Raw genomic sequence first — 24,621 nt, forward strand, 5'->3', positions numbered from 1 at the left:
CGTTTTCTGAATGTTGAGCTTTAAGCCAACTTTTTCACTCTCCTCTTTCACTTTCATCAAGAGGCTCTTTAGTTCTTCACTTTCTGCCATAAGGGTGGCGTCATCTGCATATTTGAGGTTATTGATATTTCGGCAGTCTCGATTCCAGCTTGTGCTTCTTCCCGCCCAGCGTTTCTCATGATTAACACAGACAAAATCTCATCCTGTGTTTAATTTATAGTCTAGTCAACTTTTAATTTCCTTGTTGAAAAATGATAGTAAATATCTTAATGAATTGTTGTGAGAATGAAATGTTAAGATGTTGTGAGCATACTACCAAGCATCGTGTCTGGCACATAGTAGAGATGATGATGGTGATAATGATAGTTCTTTTTAAAATTCCTCATAATATCTTTATCCTGTTTTCCTACATTAGAAAACTTGTTTTTTCTGCTTAAGTATTTGGCCTATTTTCCACTCTTCCTAGTAATCAGAAGCTTTTATATTTTTATGTTTCTCTGTTTTTGTTCTATGTTCACCTTTAATACATATCTAAGAAACTTATAATAAGCTATGGAATATTCAAATACATTATTTACTTTAAACCTCACAGTAGCTTTGTGATGTAGGTATTATTTCCATTTTATATATAAGAAAATTGAAGTTCAGTGATTTGCTAGCTAGAAGAACCAGGACTTATATCCTTACTAATTAATGAAGAGCAGATCCTGGGCTCCAATTTAGCTCTTAAAAATGATAGGGTTATTAGTGGAACAGGGGAAACAGGGTAAGAAAAAGGGTTCTATGGCCAGAACAAGTTCTAAAACTGCTTTGCTAAACTGTACTGCCTCACCACTTACAAAGATACCTTTCAGATGTCGTATGGAATCCATTATTTTGGCCAGTTTGGTCTGTGAACATCTCTGTTAGAATTGATTCGTACTATGTTAGAATTTGTTGTATTGGTGCTGTCTTGGCAAAACTAGTCCTCCTCCTGTGTTTCTCCTTTAGTTTGACAGACTACCACTTTTCACAACATTTCAGAAACCAAGTGTATGAATTTTTATTTCTGACACCAAGCAATTCTTTGGAAGGACACTTAGGACACTATCTGGTGTCCTACAGTTTAACTCAATTCTGACACTGTCTACCTGAAGAAAGCATCAGATCCCATAGGTTAAGGACTCAGTCCTAGGAGACTGCCCCCCACCTCAGATATCAGTTGCAAATAGTAGATCCCCAGACTACCCACAACTTCCGTTACCTGACTACGCACATCAGAGGTTTTCATGATCACCTGCCACTTGGATTTCTAGAACAGCTCACATAATTCAGGGAAACACTTACTTTTTTTAAACTAGTTCCCTTGTGGCTCAGCTGATAAAGAATCCGCCTGCGATGCAGGAGACCTGGGTTGGGAAGATCCCCTGGAGAAGGGAATGGCTACCCACTCCAGTATTCTGGCCTGGAAAATTCCATGGATAGTACAGTCCATGGGGTTGCAAAGAGTCGGACATGGCTGAGCAACTTTCACTTTTTTCATTTTATTAAAGGATGCTGTGACCATCTCCAGGGGATCTTCCCAACCCAGAGATCAAATCCATGTCTCCTGTGTTGGCAGGAAGGTTCTTTATCACTAGTGCCACCTGGGAAGCCCATAATAAAGGACACAGATGAACAACTAGATGAATAGATACATAGAATGAAGTCTGAAAGGGTCCAGAGACAGGAGTTGCCATAGAGTTGGGGTGCGTCACCCTTATATTACGTGTATGTGTGTGCACGCTTGGAAGCTTGCTGAACCCCCCATATTTTTGTTTTTTTTTAAATGGAAGTTTCATCACATTGATGTGTTAATCATTAATTCCATTTGCAGCCCCTACCCTCCTCTGGAGAATGGAGATTGAAGCTAAAATTCCAAGCTTCTAATCATTACTTGGTGTTTCTAGTGACCAGCCCCCATCCAAAAACCCAGTAATAGTTGCCTAATTACAGCAGAAGATACTGGTTTCACTCAAGAAGTTCCAAGGGATTTAGGAACTCTGTTTCAGGAACTGGGGTCAAAGACCCAATGTGAGAATGAAAGATGCTCCTAGTGTACTTATCAGTTTGGAAATTGTAAGAGTTTTAGGAGCTTCATACCAGGAAAGTTGGGAGAGGGGCAGAAGACAATACTTATTTTTTCTACTTTCTCAACAGCTACCAGGTTAGTTTCTTAAGAAGACCTCAAATACAAATCATCCCTCTCTGCCAGTTAGTTTAATGGTACTTTTTGCAGATTGTCTTTATTTTGTTCATTTATTTGTGAATCATTGTATGTTTCTTAACTCACAATGTGATATAATTTTGGCCATTTAAAATGAAATTTTAATTAAAATAATTCAAATATGTATTATTAGCAATGATTGAGATGTTCTTTAGCATAATTTGGGAAAAATGGATAGCCTTTTGTCTAACCGATATTAGGAATATTTGCTAAAGATAAATATTTAATGAGGGCCCTTTTGCACATAGTGTTGTATTTCACTAAATGAGTTATCTTGCTTCCTATATATTTATGATTGAAGGTGAAGATAGTTATCAGTGTGCTATCTTTGTAAAAGAGAAATGTAAAAGAGAAATCACAGCTATTTGCTAAATAAGACATTGACTGAAAGTATACTCTTATATTAACCAAAAGTAAGTAAGTTGACAGGGCTTTGAATTAGGAAGTTTACAATATAAAAGTTAAATTAACTTTTTAAAAAGTTAAATATTAAAAAGTTAAGTTAACTTTTTAACTCTTATATTGAGACCTGGTGGCTTGTGAAGAAATTATTTTATGATGAGCTGGAGCAGTTTGTGATGAAGTTTGGATTCTATGATCTTTCTGTATAATATGAAGGATATTTCACAGGTTGGAAAGTGAAAAATGACATTGTTTAGATCGATGACTTAACTTGGAAGAAGTTTAAACTGGGTAAAGTAATATTCATATAGTCTAATAATCTTAGAGTATTTCTTGTTGTTGTTGTTCAGTCGCTAAGTCATGTCCGACTCTTTGTAACCCCATGAATTACGGCATGCCAGGCTTCCTTGTCTTTTGCTATCTCCCTTAGTTTGCTCAAACTCATGTCCATTGAGTCAGTGATGCCATCCAAACATCTCATCCTCTGTCACCTACTTCTCTTGCCCTCACTCTTCCCAGCAAGTCTTTCCCAAGCAAGGTCTTTTCCAGTAAGTCAGCTCTTCCCATCACGAGGCCACTGTACTGGAGATTCAGCTTCAGAACCAGCCCTTCCAGTGAATATTCTTGCTTTATTTCCTTTAAGATTGACTGGTTGGATCTCCTTGCTTTCCAAGGGACTTTCAAGAGTCTTCTTCAGCACCACAGTTTGAAAGCATCAATTCTTTGGTGCCCAGCCTTCTTTACGGTCCAACTCTCACATCTGTACATTACTTATGGAAAAACCATAGCTTTGGCTATATGGACCTTTGTCGGCAAAGTGATATCTCTGCCTTTTAATACACTGTCTAGATTTGTCATAGTTATTCTTCCATGGAGCAAGTGTTTTTTAATTTTGTGGCTGCAATCACCATCTGCATTGATTTTGGAGCCCAAGAGAATGAAATCTGACAGTTTCCACATTTTCCCCATCTATTTGCCATGAAGTGATGGGACCAGATGCCATAATCTGCATCTTTTAAATATTGAGTTTTAAGCCAGCTTTTTCATTCTTCTTTTTCACCTTCATCAAGAGGCTCTTTAGTTCCTCTTCACTTTCTGCCATTAAAGTGGTATCATCTGCATATTTGAGGTTGTTGATATTTCTCCCAGAAATCTTGATTCCAACTTGTGATTCATCCAGCCTGACATTTTTCATGATGTACTCTGCATGTAAGTTAAATAAACAGGGTGACAATGTACAGCCTTGATGTACTTTCCCAATTTAGAATCAGTCTTTTGTTCCATAACAGGTTTTAACAGTTCCTTCTTGTCCTTCATACAGGTTTCTCAGGAAGCAGGTAATATGGTCTCATATTCCCATCTCATTAAGAATATTCCTGTGATCCACACAGTCAAAGGCTTTAGCATAGTCAGTGAAGCAGAAGTAGAAGTAGTTTTTTTGGAATTCCCTTGCGTTTTCTATGATCTAGTGGATGTTGGCAATTTGATCTCTGGTTCCTCTGCCTTTTTTAAATCCAGCTTGTACATCTGGGAATGCTTGGTTCACATACCGCTGAAGCCCAGCTTGAAGGATTTTGAGCATTACCTTCCTAGCATGTGAAATGAGTGAAATTGTATGGTAATTTGAACATTCTTTTGCATTGCCTTTCTTTGGGATTAAAATAAAACTGACCTTTTCCAGTTCTGTGGCTACTACTGAGTTTTACTCCAAGGCGAAACTTGCCTGTTATTCTGCTAAGTCACTTCAGTCGTGTCCGACTCTGTGCGACCCCATAGACGGCAGCCCACCAGTCTCCCCCGTCCCTGGGATTCTCCAGGCAAGAACAATGGAGTGAGATGCCACTTCCTTCTCCAATGCATGAAAGTGAAAAGTGAAAGTGAAGTTGCTCAGTCCTGTCCGACTCTTAGCAGCCCCATGGATTGCAGCCTACCAGGCTCCTCCGCCCATGGGATTTTCCAGGCAAGAGTACTGGAGTGGGGTGCCATTGCCTTCTCCAGCCTGTTATTCTAGGTATCTCTTAATTTGCTACTTTTGCTTTCCAGTTCCCTATGATGCCAAGGACATCTTTTTTTGGGTGTTCTAGAAAATCTTGTAGGTCTTCATAGAATATTTCAGCTTCATCTTCTTTAGCTTCTTCTTCAGTGGTTGGGGCATAGACTTGGGTTACTGTGAGGTTGAATGATTTGCGTTGGAAATGAACCGAGATCATTCTGTCATTTTTGAGAGTGCAACCAAGTACTGCATTTCAGACTCTTTTGTTGACTATGAGGACTACTCCATTTTTATAAGGGATTCTTGCTCACAGTAGTAGATATAATGGTTATTTGAGTAAAATCTGCCCATTCTCATCCATTTTAGTTCACTGATTCTTAAGATGTCAGTGTTTGCTCCTGCTCTCTCCTGTTTGACCACATCCAATTTACCTTGATTCATGGACCTAATGTTCCAGGTTCCTTTGCAGTATTGTTCTTTATGGCATTGGACTTTACTTTCACTGCCAGATAGAACCACAGCTGGGCGTCATTTGCGCTGTAGCTCAGCCTCTTCATTCTTTCTGTAGCTATTTCTCTGCTCTTCCCCAGTGGTATATTGGATACCTACTGACCTGGGGAGTTCATCTTTCAGTGTCACATCTTTTTGCCTTTTCATATTGTTGATGGGTTTCTCAAGGCAAGAATACGGAAGTGGTTTGCCATTCTCTTCTCCAGTGGACTACGTTTTGTCAGGCCCTGACTAGCAGGGATGTGCCTTTAGCCACTCAGTGTAGCTGGATGGCATGCCCAGTACCCTAGTTGTCCCACTGCTGGTCCTCACTGAGTGTATAATGACTATTATTAAACTATGTTAATAATTGATGATATTCATACTCCATTGTATAAGAAAATACTTACCTTGAAATTAACTCATGAAGTTCTCTAGATCAGGTACTTATAGCAAATATTTATATATATGGTAATTTCACTGAGGAAAATTAAATTCAGATCTTTCTCATAGAAAAATTTGAGAGTCATTGGAGCTCACGTTGCAATAGCTGCAACACAATAGAAGAAAGAAATATTAGTTTAAACCAAATTCCTTTTTTCTTTTGTCAGTCTCAAGAGTCTTACGTTGTAGAATTAAAAGCAACTTTGTAAAGGCAAATATGTAAAAATCCATGCAAGTTAAACTAATGATTCTATGCACATTAGATCCACAGTTACTAAAACAAAAAGTTTTGCTAATGTGTTGTAGCTATCCTAGTCAAATACAATATGGACGGCAGTAGCTGTTATATTTTACTAACACTTGTAACTGATAGTTAATTTTTATTTATTATTTTTAATAATTTTTAGAATGAGGAAACAGCATGAATGTTGAAATTAAAATGTCATGAAATTTTGGTTCAGTTGTCATTAGAATAGAGAATAGCTTCTGATTTTTCACTTATCAAATCATAATACTTAGAATAGGGATTTGCGGTTTCTTCATTACTAATCATTATTGTTTTCAGTGTTAGAGGATACCCAAAAATATCATAACGGAAGATTTTAATGAACTGAGGAAGGTAGGGTAAGCTTTGATGATTAAATTTATACAAAGGCAGTCATACCATTCTGCCCAAATGTTTATGCAGCTTTTTACTCTGCTTTTGTGTACCATTATAATACAAGATAACTTATGTTGAAGGTTTCAAAATAAAACCACCCCCTGAACAACAATGACAGCTTTTTTTTTTTTAAGATCAGTTGTTAGATTCCATACACTTTTAGTCGAACTTCCTCATTTTCTCAGTGGAAGAGTAATGATTGCTATCCATAATGATGATGAATAATTTCCAGGCACTATGGGATTTTAGAGGGCTTTTTGATTAGAATTACTTTTATCAGCCTTTTTCATAGTAGGATATATTTCTTTTATGTATAGTCATTAGACAACCCATTATATAGAGAACCACCCTGACACAGATAGTAAAATTTGTATATGTTCTGTTTGTGAACATTTGGTTTCTATTCTGGGATGGGCTAGGGAAAATGGGGTTATGGACAGAATAACAAAGTTCAGCCTCTACCATTGACTTGTAGGTTGGCCTAATATTATAATCAGCATTTCTGTTATTGGTTCTCAGTGAAATGTTCTCAAGAGTTCTAAAGAATCAGCTTAATTTATAAATTAAGTGGTGATTTTCTTCATATTTTATACTTTGATCATTGGTATAGTCTAGTTGCTTAAAAGCTAATAACTCATTTATATACAATCCAAATAATGTGTATTTGCTAACTTTCTGGTAAACAAAACATTCCATCCCATATCATGATAGGAAAGAAATTTTACTCATTAAATTATCAAACAGATGGTAAGCGTAATAAAAATGTTTTAAAATAAGTATTTTTAAGATGAATTTGTTTTACTCCACCTAATCTGTTCATATTTTAATTTTTATTTTCAGCATATCTAGTAATTACGATGCTCAAATGAAGAGCCTTTTAAGGATTGTGAGGATATTTTGTCATGTCTTTCGAATTGGTCCATCCTCTCCCAGTAATGGAATTGATATGGGCTACAATGGGAATAAAACTCCAAGGAGCCAGGTGTTCAAGGTCAGAAAAGTATATGATGTTGTTAGGAAGATATATGTAAAAGAGATGAATTTGACAAAGCGAACATTCATTAATCAGAAACCTCTTGAACAGGATGTAACTTTGGTTTATACCTGTGACTGACACTTTTTAAACTAAGACCTTTCTCCTTTCTTCTGTCTAATCAGCAGCAAGTCAGTTGGTGAGCTTTCTATGTTTTTCCTACAAGTGAAATTTTAATTCCACTGGTCTTTTATTCTAAGAGTAATGATATTTAATGTTTAAATCTAATTAAATCTACTTAAAAAAAACTCTGGGAGTTGGTGATGGACAGGGAGACCTGGCATGCTGCAATTCATGGGGTCGCAAAGAGTCGGACATGACATGACTAAGCGACTGAACTGAACTGAACTGAAAAAAATCGGATTATAGGTCTTAAATGTAGCCATCACAATTTTTAAAAAAATATTTCTCATTCAGAAAGAGAGAAAACATCCAGTTTTTATTTAGGTTTTATTATCTTGTATGTTGTGTGTGTGTGTGTGTGTGTATGTTTTTTTAAAGTAAGTTTACTTTAATTTATTGGGTTTACTAGCAATTCCTGGGATAACTTCAAGTTAAGAAACATTGAGATATTTTCTTAATGTATTTTGTATTGCGTCAGCTCTGTCTGTGTCTTTTTCCCCTTCCTTTTTTTCCCTCATTGTGCCATCTCCTGGAAGAAGGAAGTTGTGCATCTTGTAAGTCAGATTTTAGCTTTTCAGTGTACCACTTTCTTTAATACTGGTTAGAAGTGATAATTTCCTGTCTTTGTAAAATTTGAATCTGAATTATTGATCTGTTTTGTTAGTGCTGTTTTAAGTGAGTTTTACTGCTCAGACATTCACATTACAAGAAGTTGTTCTTAATGTGTTTCTAATATGACTCATGCTGTTAGTTACTGAATCTACCCGATTGATTTTTCTACTTGTTCTTCTATTCATCTGTAATGATGGGTAAACAATCAAACCAAATATAGATACAGTCACTTTAGACAAACTGAGTATAGATTATATTTATTATTGTCTTTGTTTTGTTATGATTTTAATTTGCCACCTTTTGCTAATGATATCAGAAAATAATTATGTGCTAGTAAGTAACCTCTTTATAGGCATTTGGTACTTGATTTAAATATTATTTTTCTACCCAGCCAGTCAGTACAGATAAAACATAGTAGAAAAAGATATCATTGTTTATTTTAGCATTTCTCTTATGAAATCCAGACTCTGTTTTCATTGTTAATATCAATGAAGTATATAATAATGTATTAGTTTGGTGCAAAAGTAATTGTGGTTTTAAATGGTTACACTTTGCCATATGGTACTGGAATAGTTTCTTAAATAAATGTGGTTATGTTATAGATGATTGTAATGCACATTTCTTGCTTTGTGTTTTTTTGCTTATGACATTACTTGCTGTTTATTTTAGACTATAGAAATTATGTTAAACAAAAAGTAAATTCAAGCAATTTTTAAAATTTGAGTTCAAAATGGGTTACAAAGCAGCAGAGACAACTTGTAACATCAACCATACATTTAGCCCAGGAACTGCTAATGAATGTACAGTGCAGTGGTGGTTCAAGAAGTTTTGCAAAGGAGATGAGAGTCTTGAAGATGAGGAGTGTAGTGATTGGTCATCAGAAGTTGACAACGACCAATTGAGAGCAGTCATCAAAGCTGATCCACTTAAAACTACACAAAAAATTGCCAAAGGACTCAATGTCAGCCATTCTATAGTCATTCGTCATTTGAAGCAAATTGTAAAGATGAAAGAGCTCAACAAGTGGGTGCCTTATGAGCTGACCAAAAATCAAAAAAATCGTCGTTTTGAAGTGTTGTCTTCTTTTATTCTATGCAATAGCAATGAACCATTTCTTGATCTAATTATGACATGTGATGAAAAATGGATTTTATATGGCAACCCACGATGATCAGCTCAGTGGTTGGACCGAGAAGAAGCTCCAAAGTACTTCCCAAGAGAAATTTGCACCAAAAAAAAGTCATGGTCACTGTTTGGTAGTCTGCTGCTGGTCTGATCCACTACAGCTTTATGAATACTGGTGAAACCATTACATCTGAGAAATATGCTCAGCAAATCGACGAGATCCACCAAAAGCTGCAATGCCTGCAACCGGTATTGGTCAATAGAATGGTTCCAGTTCTCTCCATGACAGTGCCCGACCACACGTTGCACAGCCAACACTTTTGGGCTATGAAGTTTTACCTCATCTGCTGTGTTCACCTGACCTCTCGCCAGCCGACTGCCACTTGAAGCATCTCAACAACTTTTGTAGGGAAAACACTTCCACAACCAGCTGGAGACAGAAAATATTTTTCAAGAGTTCATCCAAACCTGAAGCATGGGTTTTTACACTACAGGAATAAAAAAACTTATTTCTCGTTGGCAAAAATGTGCTGATTGTAGTGGTTCATATTTTGATTAATAAAGATGTGTTTGAGCCTAGTAGGAAAAGGAGTTCGTCAAGGCTGTATGTTGTCACCCTGTTTATTTAACTTATATGCAGAGTACATCATGAGCAACGCTGGACTGGAAGAAACACAAGCTGTAATCAAGATTGCCGGGAGAAATATCAATAACCTCAGATATGCAGATGACACCACCCTTATGGCAGAAAGTGAAGAGGAACTCAAAAGCCTCTTGATGAAAGTGAAAGTGGAGAGTGAAAAAGTTGGCTTGAAGCTCAACATTCAGAAAACGAAGATCATGGTATCCAGTCCCACCACTTCATGGGAAATAGATGGGGAAACGGTGGAAACAGTGTCAGACTTTATTTTTCTGGGCTCCAAAATCACTGCAGATGGTGACTGCAGCCATGAAATTAAAAGATGCTTACTCCTTGGAAGGAAAGTTATGACCAACCTAGATAGCGTATTCAAAAGCAGAGACATTACTTTGCCAACAAAGATTTGTCTAGTCAAGGCTATAGTTTTTCCTGTGGTCATGTATGGATGTGAGAGTTGGACTGTGAAGAAGGCTGAGTGCCGAAGAATTGATGCTTTTGAACTGTGGTGTTGGAGAAGACTCTTGAGAGTCCCTTGGACTGCAAGGAGATCCAACCAGTCCATTCTGAAGGAGATCAGCCCTGGGATTTCTTTGGAAGGAATGATGCTAAAGCTGAAACTCCAGTTCTTTGGCCACCTCATGCAAAGAGTTGACTCATTGGAAAAGACTCTGATGCTGGGAAGGATTGGGGGCAGGAGGAGAAGAGGACGACAGAGGATGAGATGGCTGGATGGCATCACTGACTCGATGGACGTGAGTCTGAGTGAACTCCGGGAGTTGGTGATGGACAGGGAGGCCTGGGGTGCTGCGATTCATGGGGTCGCAAAGAGTCGGACACGATTGAGCGACTGATCTGATCTGATCTGATCTGATAATGATTTAAAATTCATGGTCCAAAATCACAATTACATTTTCATCAACCTAATATAAAGTTCTTTACTTATATTTTATTTCATTTGTTAGTGTCTTTATTTCTCTTCTTGAGGAATTTTTTTTCTGTGTCATTGACAATTGCTTTTGTTTCTGACCACTTATTTTCTCTTAAATTTTGACCTTTCACTTTGGTAAAACATTTTTGTACAAAACTCAATCAATTTTTTTTTTTTTAAACATTAGCAAGTGTTGCTCTTAAGGAATTAATTTCTTTCTATCTAATTTTATGAATTAATTGTGTGGACTCTTTGGAGGATGGCAAAATGATCTTCCCTCCCAGTTATAAAGATAAAAAATAGAAACTACATTGTGATCCATGTATTTAATGTCTTCTGTTCGTTGTGGGATGATTGAAGTTATAAAAATCTGAACCATCTGCTGAGTTGCTACAATGTAAGATTGGAAATACCATTTTAATTTTTACCACATTTTGTCTAAGGTAGCAGTTGCTCCCTAGTTTCTGTTTCATTAACTAGGTACTCTAACATGTCACTTTATTGCTGGGATTAGCTAATGGGTTTTCCATTAAGAATGAGTGGGTTTATAGGCCATGTGTTTTTAGTAGGTGAAATTGTTTAACATCCTGTTACTAGTTTTCTGATTTATCTTAGAAGTACTTTAAGTTAATCTTAACACTTAGCCATTCTTTCAGTGTTAAGAGATTTTTATCCAGAGCCTTGCAAACTTTGAAACATCTGAAGGAGAAGGTAGTTCTGGTTATCGAAGCAGGGTGAGCATGAGGAAGACAGTTTAGGCTTCTTGAATCCTGATACGGTCTTTTTTTGTGAGTAGTAAACTGTGACTATTAATGGTTTCATAGAATTATAATTGGAGAAATTTGGAAGCCAAGAAAGATTGAGAAACTTTTAAGATCTTATCTTTCGGATTATGGCATTTGACATTATGAAGTGAGAATAGACTAACAGAATTTCAAAATACTGTTGATGAATTTAAGTTAATAATGCTTCCCTGTCAAACTTGTATCTAATTTGGCACATGGATAGTGAAGATTGTTAAATTGTCCAACAAGTTTGGGATTTTTATGTTACAGCTTTGACTTGTTAATTTGAAATGTTTTGAAAATCATGTATGATTGTCAAATTATTGATGTTATAGGTAGAATATAGTTCTGTGGTGAAAATCAACTCAGTAATAAGAAATGAAGTATTATTTTCATAGTGCCAAGAAGCCTAATATTTTCTATAGCCATTACTCATTTTTCTGTAACATTGGATATGTATGGTTCTATGTATCTAGTGTTTTTTATCAGTATTATTTATGAATAGATATGGTTTGCAATTATTTATTTTTAATTTTTAAAATTTATTTTAATCTTTTTTGTCTGTGACTGCTACTCCAGTTTTAAAGTTATTTTCACAGTATTCTTTTTGTTATTGAGGAATAGATCTTCTGAAGAAGTTTTCAAAGGGACAACTCCCTAGGTAAAAATGCTTTAAGGTTGAGATTTCTTTTTAGTGTACATATGAAGGAGGAAATATACAGTGAGAAAAAGAGAAATTAAAGAAAGGCCTAAGATAACTGACTATTTCTCTGCTTTTTTTCCTCATTCTCTTTTAATTCTTAGCTGTGCTACTTTATTGAAAATTCTTTCTAGCTTTTCTCAGTATCGTTCTTGTCACTGTCATTTTTACACAGATCAGCTTTTTTGGATATTATTTCTGGAATTATTCAGACTTCACCTTTAATTTTTGCAGGTTGTCAGCTTTTGGGAATAGGATGGTTGCAGTTCAGGCTCAGTGCTCTCATCCGCACGTGAGCAGTAGGTATTGCTTCCTGCCTTAGCCTTCATCTCCATCCAGTGTGGGGATTTTCTGAGTTTTGTCAGCTCTCACTTAGAGGCCATTTATTCCTTTTGTTTGAAGCAGTTTTTCATCACCACCTGTTCTTTCTTTAGAGGGCGTTTATTTTTTTGATGTAAAGCTAAAATAGTTTTGCTGACATAAAAAGTTCTTTTTCATGTTTTATAGCAGGGCTAACGTTTTTCTCATGAAGAGAAACTATAGACCCAAACCTGGGTCATGATTAAAATTAAGACATTTTCAGTGAAGGTATCATGTCAATGTTGATGACTGCTAGTGCTTCTTGTCCTTCTTTTAAGCAGTTTAGCCATCCTTTAAGAAGTTAGGCACCCAACTCCTGTGCCTAACCTTGGAAAAGCCTTGTTTGTGGGAGAGAAGCGTGCTCATTTCAACTTCAGAAAATGTTTATCAGAAATTAGCTTCTCACTTTGTGAACCTGTTTACCTAGGCTGTATTAATTAAATATATGTTGAATGAATGAACTGTTTTTTTGTTGATGGTGGAAGGGTTTTTTCCTTCTTTTTGGTTTAATATTTAAGTGAAAACTTAGGGGTGATTTAAGTGTTTGCAGATTCAATAAGTAGAATAGTCTCAAAAAGAGAATGTTCTGGAAATCTGAAGATAGTCTGAAGGTAATAGTAGTGGGATTTATTAGATAATAACTAGAAAGAATTTCTTGGCAGAACAGAACTTTAGAAAGTTCTAAATATGGCTGTGTAATCTCTTTACAATACTGGCCTTTAAAAAATAAGAATCTTTTACTTGAAATAGTTAAGGGTGGGTCTTTCAGAAGCAGATGTCTAGTTTGTAGCATTCTGTGATCATATAAGAATCAAAAAGTAAGATTAATTTTTATATTCATTTGTAGAAAGACAGTTTAGCACTCTCATTAGGAATATTGAGAATCATGTGGGAATGGAAGACCAACTGCTATCTCCCCTGCCCTCCCGTGCCTTCACTGTTCATTTTTATTTGGGTCTTAAAGTGTTCTAGCAGGTCTTTTTTTCCTCCGAGTTTTATTGAGCTATAATTGTTATATAAAATGTTGAGTAACTTCAAGGTATAGTGTGATAATTTGATACAAGTATGTATTGCAAAATCTTTACTCCAGTAAGGTTAGTTAACACGTCCTTCACCTCACATAGTCACTACTTTGTTGCTCTTGTTGTGCTGAGAACATTAAAGCTTTACTCTCATAGCAACTTTTAATTGTACAATACAGTGTTGATAACTAATAGTGACCATGCTGTACATTAGATCCCTAGTAGCATGTCTTTTAATAATAGTTGGGCATTTATATTTCTCCTTCTGTTAAAAACTACTATTTACTAGAGATAATGTATGTATTTCATCTTCTCCAGTCCTTAGTCCTGTTGTAGCATTTGTGATCACATGGTATTTTAAAGATAAATTTTCATTTGCTGTTAATTTACAAAAACATTTCATTATTCTCAAATGGAATATTTTACATAGTGTAGAAATAATAAACTGTTTATTCCCATTTTCTTTTTCATTAAGCTGTTAATCTTTACTTTGAATTCCGGATTTGCTAGCCAATATTTGATAATTACTATTATTAGAGATGAGTTGTGTGTGATTGGGTATGCCTCTGTGTGTATGTGTACTTGTAAATGCTGTGATATCTAAAATTTCTTGTCATAAATTTTCAAAATCTCGGAGATTACGTGTAAAGAAAAAGGCAGTAAACCAAGTTGTTTATTAAGTTCTTTATGAATACTTATTTTTTAAATTGAAAAGCAGCATAATTAAAAACAGTTGACACATTAATACAGTAAAGATTTTAGGGAATTGTACTCATAAAAGTAATTATGGTTTTGAAACTAAATAATTGAAAAATTTTAAAAGAAGGAAGATTGCTTATAAATTTTTTTGTTAGAGTGTAGTTTTCTTTTTTTTTATTCCAAGGAATAAATAAATGCAAAATCAGCTTTTGCCATAAATGAAGTAATTATATGACATTTATATTTTTGTTACTTATCTTTAGGCATTGCAGTCACATAAACTTGGGAAAATAGAAGTATCTAGAGTAAATATTCTCTCTTATAATATTTGTCTTAGTGGGTTTCTTTTTTTTCCTGCAGTTTAAGAATGATGATTTAAAAAAAAAAAACACTTTTCTTTTTTTCTTAGCCTCTTGAATTGCTTTGGCACTCATTAGATGAATGGCTAGTTTTAATAGCTACAGAATTGATGAAAAACAAAAAGGACTCAACGGATATCACTTCTATTTTGCTGAAACAAAAAGGCCAAGATCAAGATGGTACTTCCATTCCTCCATTTGAACCTCCAGGACCTGGGAGCTATGAAAATCTGTCCACTGGCACAGGGGAATCTAAACCAGATGCGCTTGGAGGGAAACAGGAAGCCAGTGCAGACTGTCAGGATGTTATTTCTATGACAGCTAACCGGCTAAGTGCTGTCATTCAAGCTTTTTACATGTGCTGTTCTTGTCAGATGCCTCCAGGGTAAGAAAGTTTCTGCTTATTTTGTGTGCTGATCTCTGCCTGTCAGTAACCAGTGTTGTGGCTGGAGCAGCCCTTGTGGTTCTTATTATGATTGCAAGACACCCTTCAGCAATAACTATCAGGAAACTTTGAAAAAAAAAAAAAAGGTTTATTACTTACAGGACCTGGAAATTGCATGACACACCTGGGGCCACACAGCAAGGTTGCCAGTAGAAAAAAAGCTTGAGGGCTTGGGGTTCTGTTTTTATTGGAGTTTAAGGTAGAGGCCTGGGGTTTCAAAAGCTCACTCTTTATTGCTGAATTTGAAACATTGAGAGTGGGAATTTAAAGCATGAGAAAACACAAGTGGCTCAAACCGTCAGTTATCAAAATCAATCAAGATCTCTGAAACAAAGGAGCTTGGAGATGAGGGGTGGCTCTTTATCTAGTTGTGGATTTGGCATTGTGTTTATTGGAGATAGTCATCTTTGAAGTGGACAAAGTGGAGGCCATCTGATAGATTATCCTGGTTTGTAGTTTGAATGTATCTGGTGATTTTCCTGAGTGGCCCATCTAGCAATAGGCACGAAGTTTATCCATATATGAGCTGTTGTGGTTACTTCTCTGAATTTTACATCAAGTTGTCCTAATCTGTCTTATATGAATTTGGAAAAGGAGCAGTTTTAGTTCTCAGTGATTCCAAGTAAGAAGGGTGGGAGAAAAATTGGAAACATTAATTTGGAGAATTTTAGCTAGATGTTGGAGGAAATGAAAATTCAGTATCCAGTCCAGTTTACAGGTAGGGAAAAAACCTCAAAGACAGTTAAGAGGACTAGAATCTGATATCTACAAGGGTGTACTGTAATTTTCCATTGAAATGTAATTTTTCTCTTTACTGTTGCCCTCATTCCTATCAGAGATAATCAAAGTAAGACTAGTATGTTTGCACAGTAAATTGAGTTTTGTTAAACTTGACCTGGTTATTTATATAGTGGAGGAAGAATAGTGATTGGTCATTTAGGCTCCTTTTTGTCTGTTTTGCCAGAACTTTTCATAAGGAATCTCAGATTGAACGTTTAAAAGCCTCTAGAGGCTAAGAAGCCAAGCCAAGGACTCACCATCACATTTTGCCTGCAGTGCCTATAGATTTAGGTGAATTCCTCTCTTCTTGAGGTCCCCAAAATATCTTGAAGTTTCTGGGCCTGCCAGGAAGTGACCTTCCTTACTTACCTGGTAACTCTGCCAGGAACCCTGTAAGCAAGGTACCAGGTTGATTTTTCCACAGTTTTATTGGCTTCATAAAATTAACACCCTTAGTTCCCTAAAGTTGTCTGGTCATATCAGAGTCTATACATTCTTCTGTCAAAGGGAGACATTCCAGTCAAAGCTTTGGCAGTATAACCGGTGTTTTCAATTGTGTCGTGTTAACAAGGAGAACAGATTTTTACTGAACTTATGCAAGTTGCTATATTGCCGTGAAAATAAGGATACCCAGAGAGTTTCCAAATTCTGGAGGGATCAGGTTAGGAGAAAAAGTAGTTGTTTCATGTTTGTTCACAGAGGTATGCTTTACCAAATTGTTGAGTTATTGCTAGTGTAGAAGGAGAAGTTTCTGTAAGTCTGAAAAGCAAAATATTGAAGAAGTAGCAGTGTTTCAAACAAAAATTCATAAAAATTGTGATCATCCTTCATGAATTCATTAAGTCCTATATAATTCTTGATATTGATCTTTGGTTAACAGTGTTATGAATCTGTTTTTCCCTTAGAGTTCTATAAATGCTTACCCTGTTCAGTGGTAGGATGTGAAAATTATCAGAAACTTGTATTTGTCAGAGTCCTTTCCATGAATCTCCTTAAAGATGAAGCACCTTTGCAAAAGCATCAGAGTAAAATAATAACTGGCTGTAATTGGGAAAAGACTTGAAAAATGCCAGTGGTTGAAGATATGATGAGAGTTCATTGTAATGCAGTTGACAGGGGAATTTGGTTATTTCTGTGACACACAACATTTTAAGATGATAGCTGGAATTATGATGAATAATATTACATATCAGAGTTTTAGGAAATTTCGTGTTATTTCTGGAAAACTTATGTTAATAATACATATCCAAATAAGGATATTGATAAAGAAGGTTTAGCATTATTTCTTATCTGACGTTTAATGTATCAGATAAGCCTAATTAGTTTAATGTCTCTTTTTATAAGGAGAGAAAACATATCTTTTGAGATGTTCCAGGGGCCTTTTGAAAAATCCAAAAGTTACTTCTAGGTCAAAAAGACTTCGTTTAGAATTTGATTTGGGGAAGTTTGTTTAAAAATATGAAAAAGATTTTAGACACTTGACTAAATCGGATCACAGATCTTTATGAAATAATAATTATCTACCTAACCAAAGTGACAGATGATTTCAAAGGCAAATGCATATACTTACGTTGTTGTGAGCAAATCTTAACTCTTCCTATTGAGAAGACTCATTTTTCTTAAGTAATCAAATACCCGATTAAGATAGCATGGGACTTCCCTGGTGACTCAGATGGTAAGGAGTCCACCTGTACTGCAGGAGACCCGGGTTCAAACTCTGGGTTAGAAAGATCCCCTGGAGAAGGAAGTGGCACCCATTCCAGTATTCTTGCCTGGAGAATTCCATGGACAGAGGGGCCTGTGGGCTACAGTCGATGGGGTCACAAAGAGTTGGATATGACTGAGCGAGTTTCACTTAATCACTTAAAGACAGCATGAAATACAGGAAATTATTTTGCTAAAATACAAAATCTTTGCTTTTCTAGCCAGATTACTTAGAGGGTAAAGGAAAACTTTTTACAGTTTCTTTCTCTATCAGCAGCAGACAAACACTGCAGGAAAACTGTCCTTTTAGCAGATGAAAAAAATTGCATAAACATATCATTGATAATAAAGCTTGTTGGGGAAAAAAGACAGCCTGCCAGTACAGGTAAAATCATTTCATTCTGTATCTTTCCACCTTCCTGTCTTTCCTATATCATTTGTTCTTTATTTCCTTCTTTCCTCTTCTGAAATAACCAGCTTTACTTTAGGACAAAATTACTTAAAATTTTCTTAACAAGGGGGTGATAGGACGAGATGGTTGGATGACATCACCGACTCAATGGACACGAGTTTGAGCAAACTTCCCTTCCCTGTGAAGGACAGGGAAGCATGGCATGCTGCATTCCATGGGGTTGCAAAGAGTTGGACAGGACTTAGCGACTGAATATCAACACCTTTCTTATTCCAAAACACATCCTACTTTCCTTGCATTCAGAGACAGTTCCTCTGTTATTTTCACTAGTTTAAATTGAATATATTAATCAGAATTCTTAACCCTTAGAAACTTTACTTTCTAGTGAAAACTGAGAAGCAAGCAACTGTAAACTGCCTGCTATATCAGAATTCTTTGTATTAACAAATTTATGAATAAGTTGATAATTTCTAGAAGCACATGCTTCCTTATAGTATAATTTTTCAGTGTGGTACAAGACATGTTTACCAAGGAGAACCAAATTTATCATTAGCCCCTCTGTAATGAAAAGCTCAAAGTGGATAAACTGATATTCAGTATTAGTGTTTTACCTTATTTGGAAATGACCCAGATAGTCAATAAATTTTCCATCATTTAACTTAGCAGAACTCTGAAGTTTCACCAAAGAGATTCGGGAAACTATTTTTAAGAAGACATTCCATAAAATACGTATGGATGTGAGAGTTGGACCATAAAGAAGGCTGAGTGCTGAAGGATTGATGCTTTTGATCTGTAGTGTTGGAAAAGACTCTTGAGAGTCCCTTGGACTGCAGGGAGATCAAACCAGTCAATTGTAAGAGAACTCAGTCCTGAATATTCATTGGAAGGACTGATGCTGAAGCTCCAATACTTTGACCACCTGATGTGAAGAATTGAATCATTGGAAAAGACCCTGATGCTGGGAAAGATTGAAGGCAGGAGGAGAAGGGGACCACAGAGGATGAGATGGTTGGATGGCATCACCGGCTTGATGGACATGAGTTTGAGCAGGCTCCGGAAGATGGTGAAGGGAGGCCTGATGTTCTGTAGTCCATGGGGTTGCAAAGAGTTGGACGTGACTGAGCGACTGAACAACAACAACAAAACTATTGCTGAAAATTCACCTAAACTCTTATTCTACTTACATCTCTTTAAATCACTTATTCTTAACAATTATGTTTAGATTACTCATGAAAGTCTCATGAGACATTAGGCAAAATTGGTCATCATCCCAAGTAATTTTTCTTACTGACAAATTTTGTAACCTAGATAACATGAACTTATTTGAATAGTAAACCCAAGTAGAATAAAAGCTGTATGTCTATATTATATCTGATATTGATAAATTTGAGACATGACTTTTAATTGAACTAACAAACTTAAACTACCTTTTATTTGTAGAAGATTATCCCAGATCACATGGAATTGAAAAATGTTGGATTAGTTTATGTATTACTGAGTTTCAGAATACTTAATTCATAGTATTTATTTTTAAGCCAATTAAATACAGCTTTTTTTACAAATTAATTTTGTCAATACTATCCAGAGATAGAGAAAAAAAGTCACTTGCATGTAATGTATATCTATAGGCATACAGAAACATGCAGCCAGACAGAACCACCCTATAGTTTCCATTCCAAAATTTTCCCTGTGAATCAGGTGCAACAGTATACAACTTACTATTTTATAGTTTACCTTTGAGTCCAGATTGTGTCTGGCAGATGGAACAAGTTAAGGTTACCTGCTCCTGACTAGAGCTTTTTACTAGGATTTGTGGAGACTTCTAAGATTTGTATTTGTCTTTGGCAAGTTATCTTCAGGAGGGTGTGGACTAGATTTTCAGTAAGAGAGATTTTACAACAGTTTATATTTTAAAAAGGCCTCTTTCCCTCCCACTTTTTCCTTCAGTCTCTGGTGATTGTGGGCAGAATTTTAGTTACCTTCTTGGATATTTATGTTTCAAAGACATGATGAGACTTACATCTTCAGGGACAGAGGAAGAATATAAATTTCCTCTTAGGATTTTTAGTGCCTTTTGGATGGTTTTCGTATCCCAGCAAAAGGTAGTAGGGCTACCTTGTACTTAGGGTGAGTGTCCTGTAAAAATAATTCTCTGGACTCAGGGTCAAATGGGGCTTTTCCAGGGTTAAAAATGAAGAGGCAGTTTGGTCACTTTGGTCATGGACATGATGAATCCATTGGATCATGCCAATTTTGCACAGCAGGGGATGGACCTCATCTTAATATTTTCCATTCACAGTGAGCCTTAGCAGTGATCACTATGATGGAAAAGTTGGCATGGGGTCAGGCATTAAATACCCAAGTGAGGGGAGGCAGTGCCCTGGTAATGAATATTGGTGGGTCCAGGGGCCTTTTGCCTTCTCGTGTCCCTTTCTTTCCTCACTCACAGCGTTGATAACCCTGTCAGCTTTTGATTTGGCAGCAGGGAAGCCTCATGAGGCATGTTTCCTAGTTCTGCCTTGTGCAGGAGAAAGTGGAAAGTGGGTCAGGATCTGTATTAGACTATTGTTTTTGTTCAGTCGCTCAATCTTGTCCAACTCTTTGCCACCCCATGGACTGCAACACGCCAGGCTTCCCTGTCCTTCACTATTTCCCAGACTTTGCTCAGACTCATGTCTGTTGTGTCAATGATGCCATCCAACCATCTTATCTTCTGTCAGTTAAGGAGTAGTTTTTGATTTCTGTTTCTACTTCTTGTTTTTTTTTTTTTTTTTTTTCTTTTACCTTAATCTTACGTGTTGTTCCTGGAAAATTTTAGATGACAACACTGTGAGCCCCTTTGTAGGTGGCTGCTTTCCTTTCCAGGGTGTCCCAAGGGAGCATTCCAGAATGGTGGTCTGCCTATATTAGCATCATATGCTCAGGCTCTTGGGAAAAGCTCCCAGGCATCTGAAATGTAATATACAATTTTAGCATATTAGCATGCATGACATTGAATAATGCCCAGGAAGCGGCCAGGAGGTTTTGTGTTTATCAGAGAGCTAGTGTACCTCCTCAGGGTTCCTAGGAGGCACTGGCATCAGAGGTTTAGAATTTTTTTATTTGTCCATTCATTTTTTCGGAGAAGGTAATGGCAGCCCACTCCAGTGTTCTTGCCTGGAGAATCCCAGGGATGGGGGAGTCTGGTGGGCTGCTGTCTATGGGGTCGCACAGAGTCGGATACGACTGAAGCAACTTAGCAGCAGCAGCAGCACACACATTAATAGTCAGTTAAGGTCTTTATCATTAGTGGTCTCATCATCTCATTAGACCATACGGCCTTGATCACACTTCTCTGAGATTGTTGGATTATGGCATCCATAACCTTTTGGGGTGGATGCCTTAGGCAACACATGATGGGCACTATGTAAAAGCACGTCGCAGCAAGTCAGACCCTCAGCAAGTGGTACTCTTTTCCCAGATGGTGTTACTCACCTGAGTTAAGTGATAGTAAGCAGGCTGCAGCTAACAGGCATTTCCCTTGATTTACTGCAGTGGTAATCATGCAGTCCTGCTGATTATGCCAACCGTTTTATGTGCCAGTCTCCACCTATCAATAACCAGTGTTGTGGCTGGACTAATCCTTGATTCTTACTATGATTACAGATGTCCTTCAGCAATAACCATTGGGAACCTTTGAGGGGAGAAAGATTTATTACTTCTAGGACCTGGAAATTACATGGCACACGTGGGGTCACACAGCGAGGTTATTGTAGAGGGAGTGAGAAAATATGCATATAAGCCTGGGGTTGAGGGTGGAGGGGCACTTGGATTTTGAAAAATGAAAGTCACTCAGTCGTGTCCGGCTCTTTGTGACCCCATGGATTATATAGTTTTCTTCAGGCCAGAAGACTGGGGTGGGTAGCCATTCCCTTCTCCAGGGGATCTTCCCAACCCAGGGATCGAACTTGGGTCTCCCATATTGCAGGCGGATTCTTTACCAGCTGAGCCACCAGAATACTGGAATGGGTAGCCTATCCCTTCTCCAGTGGATCTTCCCAACCTAGGAATCAAGCCATGGTCTCCTGCATTGCATGCGGATTCTTTACCAGCTGAGCTGTCAGGCCCTATAGTGACATAAATGAATTACATCCCAAGACACTCTGTTTCTCTTTAATTATATGGTCATCATGTAATATTCTGATTATTTTTTATTTTTCAAATCTTTGTCCAGGGAATCCCAAGAATAATGGAGTGGGTTGCCATGCCCTTCTCCAGGGGATCTTCCAACCCAGGGATCAAACCCACGTCTCTTGTATCTCATGCATTGGCAGGCGGGTTCTTTACCACTACCGCCACCTGGGAAAGGTTTTGAGGACTCACTTTTTATTGGTGAATTTAAAACATACAAGTGGGAATATAAAGTATGAGAAGAGTAAAAGTCAGGTGATCCAAATGGTCAGTTATCAAAGTTAACCAGAATCTCTAAACACAGGAGCCTCAGTGGGAGGCATTCTGGCACTTTATCTAGTTGTGGGGCTGGCATTGTGTTTATTCAAGATAGCCGTCTTTGAAGTGGATGCCTCACCAACCAAGCCTTAAGTCAGGCACTTGCATTACAAAGCAGAGAAAACCCAGTTTCTGATGAAGAAAAGCTATAATTTCTTTGTAATAGCAGAAATAAAAAATACAATGCTGTTTTGGTTCTATTCTAATCTTCAGGATACTCATTGAACTGATCTGGAATTAATACAGAATATTTGAGTTTTAAACATCCATATGTGTTATTAACATGTAGGATGGTGAGTGTTACTTTGTATAGGATCATTTATGTTGGCAACAGAGATACTTAAAACTTCGAGGTTTTTAAAAAGTCACTTTATATCATGTTAATGAAAAATTATTTTATTATCTATATGAGTGTGTGTGTATAGTTATATATTTCACATTATAAATTGACTAGGCATGCCTCAGAGTCTATAAAGAAAATCCAATCCCCATTTTCTTTTTTGATTAGAAGCCAGTCAAATCCAATACATAGTCAAATTTACCATATCATCAACTTTTGTCTATGTGTTCTGATTGTTTTTTACCCTTCACAGAATGACTTCGCCCCGTTTCATTGAATTTGTCTGCAAACATGATGAAGTTTTAAAATGCTTTGTTAACAGGTAAAACTTTCTTGGTTTAATGGACTGCTCTTGTAACTTTTTCTTTCTTACAGTTTTTATCTCAACAGAAAAAATATTACTTCTATTATTATCTAAAAAATGTTCATTGACAAGTACAAGTATAGTAGGTGTGGGTTAATATGTATTTTTATTCTATTTCAATATCTGTGTATCTAAATTTATATGTCACTTAATGCTACTCATCCTTCCCATTTATACAAGCAGCGCATGTTTTTCTTTTAGGAATCCCAAGATTATATTTGACCACTTTCACTTCCTTCTCGAATGTCCTGAATTGATGTCAAGATTCATGCATATCATAAAGGCACAGGTAGTGCTTTTTAAAATCTCTCTTTAGCCTGTCTAAGGAAAATTAAGTTTTTAATTTGAATACTATTCAGTAATTACTAGAGACCACCTACTGTAAGTGAAGTGACATTACCTTATTCTTTAGTATATGGCATTACCCTAATGTGTTACTTTTGTATGAGGTGTAAATTTAAGAAATGTGTATTGAGTGCCTACTGTGTGCAAAGATAGCACCTTGTCACATTCCTGAAATGGAACACTAATCCTGTAAGGCCAGTGGTTCTTGGGGATTTTATCCCCAAATACATTTGGAAAATATAACAAATGCCTTGTTGGGGATTTATAAAGCATATCAGCAGTTTACTAAAGGCTTTGGAAGCCCTTTGGTAAATACAGTGGTTTAACTTTGTTAACCCTCCAAACTTATTTGACCTGAGAGCTTTCCTTCCCAAGGGTTCATTCCGTATATCTCATTTTTATGAGACGTGCTTGGGAAAAGCTCATTTTGCTACTTGCCAGCTATGTGACTTTGGGCATCTTTCTAATATTCTTGAGCCTTGAGATCTTCTTTTACAAAAACAGAGATAATGATTCTTTAACTTCATAAAACTGCTGTTGTGAAGAATATGTTTTAAATAGTGACTGGTATATATATTCAATAAGTGGTAATTGTTTTGGAGATCAAAAGCATATGTTCTATCTCCAAAGGGATCTTAATTCAGCCTAGCAGGGGAGATAATAAATATACCTGTAAAATACTGTAATTGTAGTATCACAGTTTTACCTAGTTCTTCAGGAGTTTGAGGGAGGAAGGGCTTGTGTTTGGCTGCTGTAGTCAAGGGAGATTTTAAAGACGAGGTGGATTTTAATCTAGACTTTGAAAAACATGCAAATTTTTGATAGGAATAAATGGGGAAGATGAACATTCTAGCCAAGATATGGGTCAGGGCGTGTAGATGGAAAAGTTGGTTAAAGCAGGAATTTTGTGTAGGTGAGGAATGAGAGTAGATTAGGGTTATACTACATGGAATCATGATTGCCAGATTGAAGAATTTTCATCTGCTAGACTGTCAGGAGCCACTCGGAGAAAGCAATGGCAACCCACTCCAGTACTCTTGCCTGGAAAATCCCATGGATGGAGGAGCCTGGTAGGCTGCAGTCCATGGGGTCGCTAAGAGTTGGACACGACTGAGCGACTTCG

At 36.7% G+C, this 24,621-nt stretch overlaps 1 protein-coding gene across 5 annotated transcripts in view; it reads left to right on the forward strand.

Moving 5' to 3' along the window:
* Positions 1-24,621, forward strand: part of HACE1 (HECT domain and ankyrin repeat containing E3 ubiquitin protein ligase 1) — a 119,078-nt gene that overhangs the window by 51,816 nt on the left and 42,641 nt on the right. For all 5 annotated transcript variants that reach the window (XM_010856682.1, XM_010856684.1, XM_010856687.1 and 2 more), the window contains 4 exons: positions 7,075-7,225; positions 14,671-15,005; positions 23,043-23,111; positions 23,355-23,442. In XM_010856682.1, coding sequence (XP_010854984.1) covers positions 7,075-7,225; positions 14,671-15,005; positions 23,043-23,111; positions 23,355-23,442 — 643 coding nt within the window. The remainder of the gene's footprint in view (positions 1-7,074; positions 7,226-14,670; positions 15,006-23,042; positions 23,112-23,354; positions 23,443-24,621) is intronic.

Source organism: Bison bison, unplaced genomic scaffold, assembly GCF_000754665.1.
Source record: "Bison bison bison isolate TAMUID 2011002044 unplaced genomic scaffold, Bison_UMD1.0 scf7180017864373, whole genome shotgun sequence".
NCBI lineage: Eukaryota > Metazoa > Chordata > Mammalia > Artiodactyla > Bovidae > Bison > Bison bison.